Source organism: Dermacentor silvarum, chromosome 2 (genome assembly GCF_013339745.2).
Source record: "Dermacentor silvarum isolate Dsil-2018 chromosome 2, BIME_Dsil_1.4, whole genome shotgun sequence".
Taxonomy (NCBI): domain Eukaryota; kingdom Metazoa; phylum Arthropoda; class Arachnida; order Ixodida; family Ixodidae; genus Dermacentor; species Dermacentor silvarum.
In genome coordinates this window covers 122,620,231-122,634,991 of record NC_051155.1, presented here as the reverse complement: position 1 = coordinate 122,634,991, position 14,761 = coordinate 122,620,231, and the positions used below count along the sequence as shown (strand labels likewise).

General features: G+C 40.9%; 1 protein-coding gene across 1 annotated transcript in view; it reads left to right on the top strand.

Moving 5' to 3' along the window:
• Nucleotides 1-14,761, top strand: part of LOC119441727 (sodium leak channel NALCN-like) — an 87,150-nt gene that overhangs the window by 58,923 nt on the left and 13,466 nt on the right. Inside the window, exons 28-40 of the mRNA XM_037706330.2 lie at nucleotides 1,260-1,460; nucleotides 1,814-1,888; nucleotides 3,140-3,259; nucleotides 3,427-3,495; nucleotides 4,574-4,722; nucleotides 6,262-6,355; nucleotides 7,212-7,341; nucleotides 8,239-8,354; nucleotides 8,434-8,481; nucleotides 8,822-8,931; nucleotides 9,882-10,032; nucleotides 10,334-10,546; nucleotides 13,804-13,900. Coding sequence (XP_037562258.1) covers nucleotides 1,260-1,460; nucleotides 1,814-1,888; nucleotides 3,140-3,259; nucleotides 3,427-3,495; nucleotides 4,574-4,722; nucleotides 6,262-6,355; nucleotides 7,212-7,341; nucleotides 8,239-8,354; nucleotides 8,434-8,481; nucleotides 8,822-8,931; nucleotides 9,882-10,032; nucleotides 10,334-10,546; nucleotides 13,804-13,900 — 1,573 coding nt within the window. The remainder of the gene's footprint in view (nucleotides 1-1,259; nucleotides 1,461-1,813; nucleotides 1,889-3,139; nucleotides 3,260-3,426; nucleotides 3,496-4,573; nucleotides 4,723-6,261; nucleotides 6,356-7,211; nucleotides 7,342-8,238; nucleotides 8,355-8,433; nucleotides 8,482-8,821; nucleotides 8,932-9,881; nucleotides 10,033-10,333; nucleotides 10,547-13,803; nucleotides 13,901-14,761) is intronic.

The window sequence follows — 14,761 nt, the reverse complement described above, 5'->3', positions numbered from 1 at the left end:
AACAGCAATACCAATGAGTACCATGACAGTAAACAACACTGGTTAACATTCTCAGCGCTAGGTTACATAATTATGTGCTCAATTACCAAGAAAAATGGAAGGGTGAACAACTGTCAGCATAGCTTAAATTGGTAGAGCACCATATGCATCATGCAAAAGTTGTGAGTTTGGCTCCCACTGGCCACAAGTTTCCTTTTCTTCCACCATCATTTGTTTCTCCTTATGTGAATACGAATAAAAACTTCATGTTTAGCACTCTTCTGTATAAGTAATGTGCAGTTCAATTTTCTTTTTAACAGAATTTTCTCTATGCTTGCCTATAGGCCTCAGTGTGTGTTGGCTTATATGGTCACTATTCACTTAAAATGGAGCTTCCTTGGGCTTCACATGCTTGTGCATGGAATGGAAAGTGGTGAAAAAGCAGAGGGGGGAAGCTTAGCCAGGAAGTGAGTCAGTGGTGTCAGTGCATCTAAAGTCACCATAAGTCTCTGGTGTTGAGCTTATGATTTACCCTGCCATCGACATGAATGATGCATGCTGATATGTACAAGTGCCGTGAACTATAAACTCTCTTTCCTTGGTTAGCGCTCGCCTGGATCACTTTGTCTGCTGCTATCCGGCTCAGTGGCCTAGGCCACACTTGGTGACTGACACTACACCTATCAGTAGTCAAAGAAATCAAGCTGTCAGGGTTTTCACTTCCTAACACAAGCCATTCTTTAGCTCATAACAGGCACTTTTTGGTAGCTAGGTAGGCAGGTTCCTGTCTCACATTGTCTCGGGTCTCCTCAATAATAAAAAAAAAAAAAATTATTCACAGATGTATGCCAATCTGACAACTAATACATCAAACTCGGTGAAGCTGTATTTAGCAAATTCTCACACACTTCAAACATACTAGGGATCTGTTTGCTGGCTCACTTCCTCGCTCAAATGCAGTAGCAGTTGGTGCTGCTGCATTTGATTTTAGTCTTGGTTGTCTGTTCTTAGTGATGGCCCCCACATAGCTGCTGCTGCATATGAGAGAGGCTGTGGCTGGCTCTATTTAGCTGGATAGACAGCTAGCTGCAAAATGCTTTGCATGACATCTATTCTCACAGTGGTTTGAATCTGCATTATGTTTTGTGTCTTTTTGTATGGTGTTGGGGGCCCTCTGCAGTTTTGTGCTTATAGAATGACACATAATGCCTATAAAATCCCTGATTTTTCTTTTTTTTTTTTTGCATGTCCGCTGCTTCTTTTTCCCTGCTGACAAACAGGGGACAGCACTTCTGACAGTTGACCAGCGCCGCTGGTGTGACCTGAAGAAGCGACTCAAGATTGCGCAGCCCCTGCACCTGCCACCACGTCCAGATCACCACAAGCTGCGCGCCTTCATCTACGACATCACCCAGAACCTGCTCTTCAAGAGAGCCATTGCCATGCTTGTAATGGCTAACAGCAGCCTACTATGCGTCAGCGTGAGTATCTTTGTTTGGAAGGTAAATTTGCCACTTGTTCTCTTTCAACTAATGAATTAATGCAATCTATGCTTAACTGATCAACAGTGAGCAAACAAGGCAAGCCTTTGCCTGGAGCCAATGTTTCAGCAGAGGGAGTTGTCTTTGTGGAGCTACAGTCGCACGCGTACTTCACCCACTTGTCAGGGTGTCTGGCGCAGCCTTGACACCCTGACGATGATGCCCAAGACAAAGATCCTTGTGGAAATGTTGGCCCCACACTGAGGCTTCCCTTGTTTGCCAACTGTTGAACAAATCTTTCTGTGACCCCTGGTCTCTGTGTGTTGAGCTGGTCTCTCTTATGCTGGTTGCAGTGGAAATCGGATGAACCTCATACGATCCCGCTTGCGACAGTTTCTGCCGGCTTCACGATATTATTTACAGTTGAGGTGAGTAGTTTCTTAGTTTCTGAAAAAAAAAAATAATGATAAAAAAGAGCGGCCTTAAACCCAAGAAAAAAACATTAATTCCCTAGGTGTTGTAACTTCGGGTATAGTGAAACTCTACTTATGCCAGTAATGAAAGTGTCAGTCCCAGTTGAATTTTTATGTGCTCTGTGGCAAAAATATCCTGACACAGTAGGCATCATGTAATCTAGCAACCTCTGAGGTGCTCTTTTTAGTCAGAGAGGTACCTTGTAAGAGCAACCACGGTGCTTATATTGAAGCTTTGTATGTTTGAACGGTTTTAAAAAAGAACAGTACAGTTTTTGTGCATCTTCTAGACCTCAGCTATGCTTTGTGCAAGCCTAATGTAGTTTGTGCTTTGTGCAGTTCTCCCGCTGTGATCAGGCATTGGTATGACGAGATGGCTAGTGCCCTCGTTTGCACAAAAGGCACACTTGGTAAACATTTTGAATGATAAACTGATAAGGGCACAGCATTGCTCATAATTATGAAGTCCCAGCAGCAAATGGTTGATAAACACCCATCTGAGTGTAAAGCGCAAGGGATCTCTGAGGCACAGTCATATAACCAGCTTCTTCAGTGTAAAGTAATTGATGTGCCTACTTTATGCCATCTATTGATGAAATAATAAGCCTTTCTTTCAGTCTTTGGGCAATCCTGCTGGTTTCAATGAGTGTCTGGATTGACTGCTTACAATAAAATGCCCCTAATGTGGTCGGATGTGTTGCTCTGTTCTGATTGGTTTATGCACATAGTGAGGTTCTATAGTAGCCGGACCTTTCAAGATTTTGGGTCTGAAAGTGCAAAGAAATTTAACAGGAAAACAAAATAAATTGGTAAAACTTAAAGCATATTTAGTGCCAGCGGACAAGGACAGGAGGGAGACAACACAATGCGTAACTATTGTGTTGTCGTCTCCCTCCTGTTCTTCTCCGCTGGTGCTAAATATGCTTTCAGTTTACCAACACACCCAACATATGGGAATGGAAAAACTTGTATATGATCTATAAGTGCCAGGCAGAAACATAAAACACACAATGACTAAACTGAATGAAGCTCCTTTCTCTAACCTAAAGAAAATTAAACACAAATATACTTCTGCAGAAATTTTGTATTCGAACAAAATATAGTTAGTATTTAGCGGCATGAAAAGTGTGCTGTGATGCAGTTTAACCCGAAAATATACTCACATATGAATTTTGTTTACAAGCTGTGCTTTTATTGTCATTGCAGGTTACTATGAAGAACATTGCTTTCACACCCAGGGGATACTGGCAAAGCAGGAGAAATCGATATGATCTGTTCGTCACGTTTCTCGGCGTAATTTGGGTGATAATGCATTTTATGATGATGGTGAGCACACAGCTTCAATGCATACCTTTATCTGCTTTGATAAGTTGATAAGCTGGTGATAAAGCTGGTTTCAAGATTCTGTGACTTCTTTGCATATTAATGCTTCAGAGTACTTTGTGTGCTCAGAGCCCTGAAGTTAAGTGCCTCTCGCTTATTTCTTGTTACAGAATGACTTCAGCAACTCGTTTGGATTCGTTGTAGTTATATTACGTTTCTTCACTATTACTGGTAAACATGTGAGTATCTTGCAGTACTTATGCAGCTGCAAATGAGGAGCAATTTTAGCTTACTTAAGCCATAGCAATATATCACTAATTTATGGTGGCAAACAATGCCAAGCTATATTGTGCAGTTTACGAGTAAAGTGCATAAAACTTTTCTTCTCAAAGTGTGCTTGTACTTTACTGTTAGCAGAGAGGGGAAGAGCACAGAAATTCAGGCTGTTGTTCGTATACAAGCACATCTTTCTAGATTAGGGGATGAGAACAGCGTGGAGGCAGTGAATGAGAACTTAACAAAAATAATTGGTAAGGCTGCAGTTGAAGACAGAGGTCCAGAGGTCACATAACTGGATGGCGCATGGTTGAGGGTGGTAGAGAATTAGCTCGGATGAAGGATTAGGAACATTGAGTTTATGGGATGGGAATTGTCATGCAGTACAGAGGTAACTAGAGATGTTTAGGAGAGGCCCTTGTTCTAAGTGGACTTAAAGGGACACGAAGGAAAATATTAAGTCGAGCTATGAATACTATGAATACTTCTCTGTCGCTTCTGCAATAATGAACTTGTCATTCGTGGTGAGAACAGGTCTTTTGTAAGCACGAATATGACAAATATTGAAAATTCGTGTGGCATGACCTATATTGCACTACAGTACCTCTCTTGTGATGTCAACTTTGGTAGCAATTTTCTACACAACAAAGTCATATATTGGCTCACAGAAAACGATGACAGACTACTTGACGAATATTATATCTATCTGACTTGGCTTAATATTTTCCTTTTGTTTCCCTCTAAAATTTGGCTGAATAATGATGCTTTGCTTTACTGTCAACACAGTGCGCGTCAACCTTGCTAGCCTCTGCATATGTTGAAATTGCGGAACTGTAGCTAGTGCTAACGGATGCAGGACTACAGCAAGAGGGACAGAGAACACAGTAATACGAACGTTCAACAGTAGCCATTTAACTGAAACTGATCTAATGAGTCATGTTTTGTTAGTGCAGTAAAACCTACAGGCACTTGCAGAATGCAAGGACACAGTGTGATGACTGCATTGTAATGTACACCGTCTTTGTTGTTGAATATTTTCAGGCCACCTTGAAGATGTTAATGCTGACTGTGGTGGTCTCCGTGTACAAAAGCTTTTTCATCATCATGGGCATGTTTCTTCTCATATTGTTTTATGCTTTGACTGGAGTCATTCTCTTTGGAAATGTCAAATTTGGGGAACACATTGGAAGGTGAGTGTAAAGAACTTGCTTGTACCAGCTCTCACAAAGCTAGTTATCCTTATTAGACATTTCTGATCATTGCATGCAACTTAAATGCACACCTCAGAAAACAGAAAAGGGAAACCTTCAGAGCATGTCATGTTTTTGTTTGTTTGTTTGTTTGTTTGTTTGTTTGTTCATAAAAAAGCGCTTATGTTGAGCTCATGGGAGGCAACACTTGGACTGCATTTTAGCAAATCCTGGGAGAGTGGTTGTTCCAGCCATTACCATATATTCCAGGGAATGCACCTGCACAAAATTATGCAGCTTGTTAATTTCTAACTAGTATTCAGACACAGAAAATAGAAGCTGAATCCTGCTTTGAAGTTCTAAAATGAGCAGAAGTTAAGGCTGGGGTTGCCATAATCTTGAAACGTACCAGCTAGCTGCTTGCTTATACATAGTCACAACCAGTTTCAAACACAAACCAAGTTCATGTGCACAAATGTACATACAGCTGACTTCTGTCACTGTCATGATTCTGACGTGCTGTGCCATGCTTACTTAATCGGAAAAAAATATATTTAATTTAATTGTTTATGCCCCAATACAAACTTGGTCTTTATTGGCCAAAAACAGGTTCTACTTAGTTTTAATTATGTTTTGGGACACAGGCCAGTTGGACCCACTGAACTTTCTTTACAGTATATTCACCCCACAGCAAGCATAAATCACCAACAGGCTCTTTAGAAGCAGTGGCTTCCCAAGAACTACTGCAAATTTTCTCTTTTGGCAAATTGACATGAAAGAGCAAATTGACAATTAAGTTTGCTGACTGTGAGCTCAACATGGCTCAGAAGTGCCAAATTTTTTCATCATCCAATAAAGCGTCGAAAACTAGCTGATCGTGGCGCGAGTCTGCGCTACTGAACCACATTATGCTTGGTTTGAGGAATGCGTTGTAATTGGGCCCGGTGTGTGAGTCAACCTTTACCGCTCAGCTGCCATTGCATCAGTGGGGTCAAAAATTTTTCATCGGCTCTTCTTTTTCTCATTCGGAATGGACAACCTCAAACAGTGTTTTTAACCTGATTTCCTGTTATCACATGCCAGAGTTTCATTATGTTGTGTTAAATTATATTATCTTGTTTTATTTTATTGATAATATCTCAAAGCTCATTCATTTGTGTACATTACTGCAACCCTTTTTTTATGTAAAAATGCAGAAACACGCTTATTAAAGCCTTTATTTTGAGGTTATTTGGAGCAACTTAAAAGCATAGGCTGCCTTGGCTGCAGTGTTCAATTTCGCTGCTTTCACAGTTTCAGTGTTTTCTAACATAGTGCCACCAGCTAACCAGCACATCACACTTCACCTACAGCCCCCCTCCCCCCCCCCCTCTTTCCTTCCCATTTTCTTCTAGCAGTCTTGGTCACTCCAGGCCTGCATGTCATTATCAACTGCATTTTGTTTCGCAGTCTTGCGGGATTTTCGCTTTTTTGTTTGCTGCTAACTTTGACTGGCATACTTTTTGAGTTCCTTTTCTCTTTTCATGTATACTGGTTCAGGCAAGCAAACTTTAAAACAGCCCCCAATGGAATGGCTATGCTATTCAGGATAGTCACGGGAGAAGACTGGAACAAAATCATGCACGACTGCATGGTAAGAGCTTGTGTGCATATTTTATTACGAGTGTTTAATAGTGAAACCTTCAAATAGAATCGAAGGTCACTGTTTAGAAGAAGCCTGCTTAGGATATGGTGCCCAGTACCAAATATTTTTCTAAATAGCAGAGGCAGACACAAATAGCAGGAGGTGGGGACACTGAATGGCAAACCAAAACACATTTATATCTTTTTATTTTTTGTTGTGCAGAATCTAGTTTACAAGTGTAAGGAAAAGCCTTGCCATTAAGCAAACCTTCTAGTAGGGCAGAGTTCTATACCCAGTTTGCAGACTTTCTGAAATATGTGCTGACACTAGCAGTTTGTAGAGATATATTATTTGCTCATTTGCTCTTTATTAACCTAATGCAAGCACAAAAGAAAACCTGCAAGTTCTACACAGTAAAATCTTGAAGTAATTAACTTTAGGGGAGAGCGAAAAATAATTTGTCATTCTGAAACATCATTATATTGAAAGCCTCTAAAACTAACCGTAATATACTAATTACATTCAACAACATTCTGTACCAGGCTGCGAGCTTTGAATAACCAAGAGTTGTTGCAGGGCTAGTTGGTGTGAGGTGATAAATATACTAGTGCATGAAGAAAAGGAACACGAGAATGAAGTAGGTGTCACACATACTCTTTCAACGTCTTGATTGATGTCTGAGTAAACAAATTGAGAGTTAGTACTCTTGTGTTGTGTTCTCTTTGTGTTTTAACATGATTTTAAACTGAATGTCTTCAAATAATTATACCACAAAATATACTATTCAAATGCGTGGTAATATCAGTATAGAATTGCCACTGTGCTCAAGATGAGTAATTAAAAGCCTTTCTTTTTCATTCTTCAGGTCAGTCCTCCATACTGTTCCCTTGCTGACAACTACTGGGAAACGGATTGTGGGAACTTCACTGGGAGTCTCATCTTCTTCTGCTCTTTTTACGTCATTATTACTTACATTGTGCTTAACCTTTTAGTGGGTGAGTGAGAAAGTTTAACAAGTTACTGAACACGAGTGTGGTGGTCGCACTTTGTGCAACTGCCTTGCTGATATTCTTTTAATGGAGAGATGTGACATTCGGTCAGCTTGATTGTGCTATTACAAAGCAGACTGCATAACGTAAAACACTGGAATTAAAAGAAAATTTACATTTTACGTCATCATTCCTGCATAATTTATTTGTCTGGTATTTAAAAAATCTATATTGGTTATTTTCTGGCCCATGAACATGCCAGTGCCTGGTTCTGCGGGAAAAATGAAAATGAAACTGTGTTAACCTAATGTGTCACCTCATAATGAAATCAAGGAAAACACAGAAAAAGCACTGCTTCTCTTGTTTTTGCTTATTGTTATCATCTCTAGCAGCGTTAATAATGTACTAAATGATCAACAAAAAGCAAGCAGATGAGGTGACAAGAATAACTGTGTTTGAATTTGAATTTTAATTTTGCTTCAACTTCATTATGGAATACCTCACGAACTAATCTTAGAGAATATTCTGCCATTAGTTAATTTAAATTACAGTTGCGTACTTTCTTGCAGTATCTGTAGCTTGATTTAGTAAGTATTATTATGTGGCATTCTTTGGTAATTTTTCTATATCTATAATAATGCTTATTGCTTATTATGTATTTACACTCACATTTCTATCATGTATGTAACAATTTGCCTTCTGTTGTAAGAATTTTAGTTTTTCCTGTTCGTAAGTATTAACAGGCGGTCTCGCCCTTACAGTCTGACTTTAAGACCTCCTTCTGTATATACTTCAAACCTAAATGCACCTATACTATATTTAATAAATAAATTGAAATAAAGCTTCACACGAAGCATGGTTTACCTGTCAAGAAATTTCTGCTCATTCTTGTCGCTTTTCCAGCTATCATTATGGAGAACTTTTCCTTGTTTTACTCCAACGAAGAAGATGCACTTCTCAGCTATGCAGACATTCGAAATTTTCAGAACACATGGAACATGGTCGATATTCAGCAAAGGGTAATGATCTTTGATTTACTACAGGCTCTCTTGTCTAATGTTTCAACGTTTGGAACATCTTTCTTTTGCTTTCTTCCAGGGTTTGATCCCAATAAGACGTGTGAAATTTGTCTTAAGGCTTCTAAAAGTAAGTGATTCCTTTAGCAAGGAATGTCCCCGAACACTTCTTTATTCTATTTTTCATCTCATTTGCCGAAGAACTGCAATACTTCATGCAGCGTGCCTTTATTATCAAGCTGTGCTGTTATTGCGAACATGGTGAATATCAGAGAAATTAAAACTGGTTCTGTGGTTTGCAGCAGCTGCATATACATAGATATACATGGTGAAGCTTAGCTGATCACATAAGTGAAATGAGCTGAGAGCCAGTGAAAGTGGCAAGTCGTCCATGTTTTCTTTTTTTTTTTTTGCTCACGCAACTCTTGGATGGTACATGTCATTCAAATGGCATCGTTTCTTTTTCAAAGGGTCGTCTTGAAGTGGATCCCGAAAAAGACAGGCTGCTTTTCAAACACATGTGCTATGAAATGGAGCGCCTTCACAATGGAGAGGATGTCACGTTTCATGATGTGCTCAAGTAGGTGCCATTTTTTGCATTTGGGCTACTAGGAAGGAAATATAGAGAAGTTTATTACACTTGCTTTGTGGAAATTTAAAACCAGGACAACCTGTTGCTGAAAAACATGGCAACCAATAGCTGATAAGTATGCGCAAAAAAAAAAACAAAAAACAAAGTGCAATAAAACTCTTCTGTGAAAGTTAAACTCCTATGTAATAATGAAATTTCAATTTCATTTCTTCTGTGTTGTGACGTCGTGACACAGATGATGGTCACATGGTAAAAGGATGTTGTGACGTTACGACACTCCCTACGGCTTGCTTGGTTGTCTGCTACGATGCTAGGTGGGCTTTCTTAACGAGTAGCAGCATAGGAGGCGACCGAGCAAGCCGGAGCGAGTGTCAAAACATTACGATGTCCTGCTCCCACGTGACCACCACCTTCTGTGTTATGACGTCACGACACAGTAACCTCCTGGGAAATGAAACTGAAACTGGCTGTAAAAAGCTATTATATTCAAATTTTTAGGGTGCTCTGCGGCTTGCCAGTATATTTTATATGGTTTAGAAGTCTAGGACCTGCATTTAATGCAGAAAAAAAGGAATTGTAGAAAATACTGTCAGTATTTCTTTAAAGATGAAAATGAACAAAAGATTGTCTGTATTAAATGTGAAACTTGCCTGTCATCTGTGTTTACATACGTCACTTTAACATTTCATCTCCAGGATAAATTCTTCCATGGGTAGGATCTCAGATAGTAAACTTTCACTTTGTCCAGTCTATGCTGTATGTGCTCTTCTATCCTGACCTGTGAATAAACTTAGTCGCAAGTGTAGAACTTGGGCTGTCTACCTCACATCTGGTACACTTTGTTGCTGTAACATACCATAGTCATGAGTGGAATCTCGCCATTTCAGTGGCAACTCCTGTAAATGTCGCACATTATATTACCGTGCCACCACACGCAGCATGTTGTCGTACCGGTCAGTGGACATCCGCAAGGCCCTGCAGCTGGAAGAGCTGCTGGCACGGGAAGAACTGGAGTACCTCATTGAAGAGGAAGTGGCCAAGCAGACCATCCGCGAGTGGCTAGACAAGTGCCTACGAAGGATCAAAGCGGTGCGTGTGCATTCTCCCTGCATTCTCCATCTGTCACCTCAGCTCTGTGCCAGCACTTTGCATCTCCTACCGGCGATAATGTTTGTTTATAAATTAACCCAACCAAGAGGGTTGTCTTCATTGGCTGCTCACGAATTAGTGGCACTTTTGAAAGAAGCAAGCCTATTCCTGTATCTGGAAACTTTGGTGACCAGTGGGTGCAAAGTGCAAAGCAGCATGCGAAAGCACTTTTTTAGACTGTATCCTTTTCAGTTGTGAAACAAAGGACTGACCTGAGTTGAAGCCTCGCCTCCCATTGCAGCAACGGTTTCAGCAGAAGGAGCAGAACAGCCTGATCCACAGCCTGCGGGCCACCAACGAGGCCCTGTTTTCAGGGGGCGGAGGTGCAGAGGCAGCACCAAACAAGCCCTCCACCTCGGAAGCCCTCAAGGATGAGGGCAAGGAGGAACCCTCATCGTCCCTAAGGCTGCGCAAGAAGGGCCTTGGCGGCCGCTCAGACAGCATCTCCTCGCAGGTGGGTCACCAGACGGAAAACCACACTGTCCTGGGTTGTTTGGACTGTGCCACGAACCAGGCCTCTCGTTCTTATCGTAATGATCAACAGTTGTCGAGCCAGAGATGTCTCTGGAGTCGGCATTTTCACAAGGGCACTTGTGTGACAAGTCCTCTTGTTGAAACACTGGTTCCCGAGACATCTCTTGTTCGACAACTGTTGATCACTTCAGCGTCTCCATCCTCGTGTGAGTCTCTATCTTGTTCATATCCTTATGGCAAATCACTTCAGTGGAAATCTGCAAGGTGGATGAAGTTTCATGAAAGAGAAAAATTGTCATCCACCTGATGGTATAGCACAAAGCTACAAAGGAATCCTCTGATCCCTTTTGCCTGTCAACTACAGACGAACCATAACTAGTTGGCGAGTCGGCATCTTTACCTAGAGAACAAACAAAACAGACTGGACACCACAGAATAATGACACGATGTGTGCGCTGACTCATTATTTGAAGTTTATTGCTAATAAATCACATATAAATGGAAAAATTATGTGGAAAAATATGGGAAAAATAAATGGAAAATAGGCCGATGGTGATAATGATGATGATGATGATGAAATGGAAAAAAGTCGCACATGCACCAACAAACAAAATTGAAAGCGCCAACTGAAGAAAATAAAAAAATAACTCGTGACGCGATAAAGTCTTACCAGAGAAAAGATTGCAAGTTCAATCTTTGTAAGGATACGGGAAGTGTATTTCTTTACAGGAACAAATACGGGAAAAAAACCTGATAGCAGATCGAGTCACACCAGATAAAAAAAATCATGAGCGATTCCACTCTGTGAAGGTGGATGACCAGTGAAGCTGTTAAGCGCACGACACAGAAGTGACACAGAATTTTGAACAAAGGTATGAACATATTTACTATCCTGATCAGTGGTCATCGTGACGATAGGTATGCACCCACATTCGCATATCACCTCTGTTATTACTGACCGTCACGTAAGACAATGAATGGCTCATACCTCTTTTTAAGCAATGGCTCATAACCCTGTAAACGCGGCCTCCCCATTATGACAACAGAAGAGAAGTGAAATTCTATGCTGGAATGGTGAGCGGCAACAGAGCCAGCTGTAGGAGGAGACGACAACGATGAACACGTGAGCAGTGGCACGAGTGTGTTTGCGCGGTTGCGCCGAGGGGTGCCAACGAGCCAGCTGTGGAAGACGATGACGACACTCAAGTGATTGCTGATGATGATAGTTCTTCCGCGCGGACACCATGACCTAGCCACAGACAGCTTTGCTGTAAAAAGTGGCGACACTGCATAAGTGAGGCGTCAATAGCGCTACACATAAAAGATGCACCTCCTGGATGCTTATAAGGAGTGAACTTGCAATCTTGTCTCTGGTAAGGCTTAACTGTGTATTGCAAATTTTTTGCGTTGGCACTTTCAATTTTGTTGGTTTGCACACGCGCAAGTTTTTTCCATTTATATGTGATTTATTGGTAATAAACTTCCAGTTGTGAGTTAGCCCTTGAGTCGTGTTGTCCTTTCTTGGTGTCCAGTCTGTTTTGTTAGCGTGGTAAAGGCATCAACTATACAGAGCAGTGGTGAGAGGTTTCAAAAGCAAAGTAAAATTAATGCATACATATTATTCCCCACAACCATTGTAGGAAAACTATTGTGTGTCCCTGTGCAAGTACTATTGTTTTGTTATTTGCATATTTACTGACAAACCTAAATTCAATCAGTATACACATTCTCATGCACTGAACCTGTGTATAACAAATTTTTTCCTGTTTGTTGTATGCTGGTTCTTGCAAAACAGAAGCAAACAAACAAATGAATGTAGATAAAATTGGGAAAAGTATGAGAAATGTTATTAAAGATATTGTTTCCAGGTAAAAACAGTAAAGGACAGTTAAAGGATCTCCTAATACACTGAGCCTGGCATTAAATAAAATCAACATTATTTATGCTATACTTCAAAAGGCAAATGACTTTCTTTAGCCTCAGTGACAAGGGTGTGCTCATCAGTCATGTGATTGAGTAGGCGCACGATTGTGTGGCACATTCTTCAAAGGAAAGAAAGGTTTCCACATTCCAACCCTGTACATTTTCAAGGCAGAATCTAAATGGTTAAAGGTAAGGAATATTTCCTTGTGCATATGACTTGGTTTCCTGTCAAAAAATGCAATCGACTCCAATGGGGAAATTTCCAATTGTAAATTAGTACATTACTGGACCAATTGAACCAACTGGAACATGACCAATTGGTTTTTGTTGGAGTGACCAATTGTACCCAATGGGTGCCAATTGGTTTGAAACCAATTAGTTGGAATGACCAATTGCACCAATGGGCAATACCAGTACACACATATATATACCCCACAAAGCAAACCTAAATAGGATTCCAGTTGTCAGAAACAGGTTTGCTATAGCATTAGTACTGCATGCATATATAGCTATAACTCATTCCAGTTTCCTTGAATGGGTTCATAAACTAAAAGTATGATTTCCCAGTTGGTACATTCTAGCTAGTTTATTCCTATCGGTAGACTCAGTTGGGAATGTAAGGTGGGCCTAGCTGGTTCAAACTGGCAAGTCTAATTGGACTCAATTGGTTGCATCCCTGACTCAATCGTAACCAATTGGAGGTAAGGATTTCCCAATGGGCTAAGTTGATTCCAATTGGCAAGTCCAATCGGACTCAATTGGTTTAACTTTAACTCACTCGTAATCAGTTGGAACTAGGGATTTTCCAATCGGTTTCAGTTGGGTCTAGTTCATTTCAATTGGCAACTCCAAGTGGTTTCTCCTCTGACCCAATCATAACCGGTTGGAAGTAAGGATTTTCCAATTGGTTCCTATTGGTCCCAGTTGATTTCTATTGGAAAAGCTAATTGGAGTCAATTGTTCTTTTTTGCTGGGTTCCCACAGATGGGTTTGAGTGAGCAGGTAATGCAACCAAACTGCAACCGTAATGCGATGTAATGCAACCGAACTGCAGCTTGCAGTTCGGTTGCATTACGCTTTAATTGTTCAGTTATCGGCACAATGAACAAACAACACATTGTGGCAACTATGCCGTGTTGTGTAGTAATTTGATTGATGTGAGACATTGGGCCAGTTGGTACTTAATATTAAAAAATTTCACGAAAATTTGAAATTTTTTGTTCTGCGTTCATGTCATAAGTTCTTTGAAATTTCAAATGTGCATGGCCGGAAGAAGGGTGTAGATCAACAAGCAGTGTTTTCATTAATTTGCAGGGAGGCCGCAAATTTCTCATTCCTTCTCTTTCGGAAGGCACTAACAGAGTTGAAAAGGAGAGGTTCCAAATGAAGAAATGGGCCTCACGCCCAGTTGGTCAGTATGCATGTCTGATATATTTTGTTGTTATGCATGGGTGTGTAATGCATGGGCGTGTAATGCATTGGGGGAGTTGTAGTTCAGGCTGCATTGGTAAACATAATTCACTTTACTGAGCAAGACTGTCTAATTGCCAAACCAAAAGCCAGTTGTGCATGCCTTTCTACCATTTTTCAGCAATGATAACCAATACCAGCCGCAATCCCACACTAGAAGTTTCTGTATGTCTGTACATAGCCTACCCCAAGATTTCTAAATACCAACTTCACACCATTGAGGAGGAGGAGTAGATTTTAATGAAGGGAAAGGAGGAGAGGTCAGCCTGCATGGAGAGCGTGTCTTTAGCCTGCTACTCCTCACTGGGGTAAGGGGAAGTGAGAGATACAGGGAGAGGTAGGTGGCATGTGATTATGATTTGGTACAATGAGCTACTATTTACACACGTTGTCCAGTGTGCACTCTAGACACAATACACGCGGCAGTAATCTTGTCCATTCAAAATGTTATCATGCAAACACATCTCACACTCTTCACAGGTCTTAGAGAAGACCGTCTAAGCCAGTCGCACACACAGGAAGTTCAGGAGTGATTTTATGGTGCTTTGGGCATGGTCAACTCTTCTCCACGTGCATATAAATTTTTTCTTCCGAAAAGGGGCGGGAGTCCAAACAGTCAACACCACACTTAAGTGTCCTTCGCTTTGCTGCATACTGAGGGCACACGCAGAGTATGTGGTCTATTGCCTCTGTAGTGTGACAGATGTTATAGTCAGCGTCCCGTTCTCGTCCTATCTTCTGAAGGTGTCAGCGAGTGTACGCCACACTGAGCCGTAATTGATGGATGACTGTTTCCTGGCCG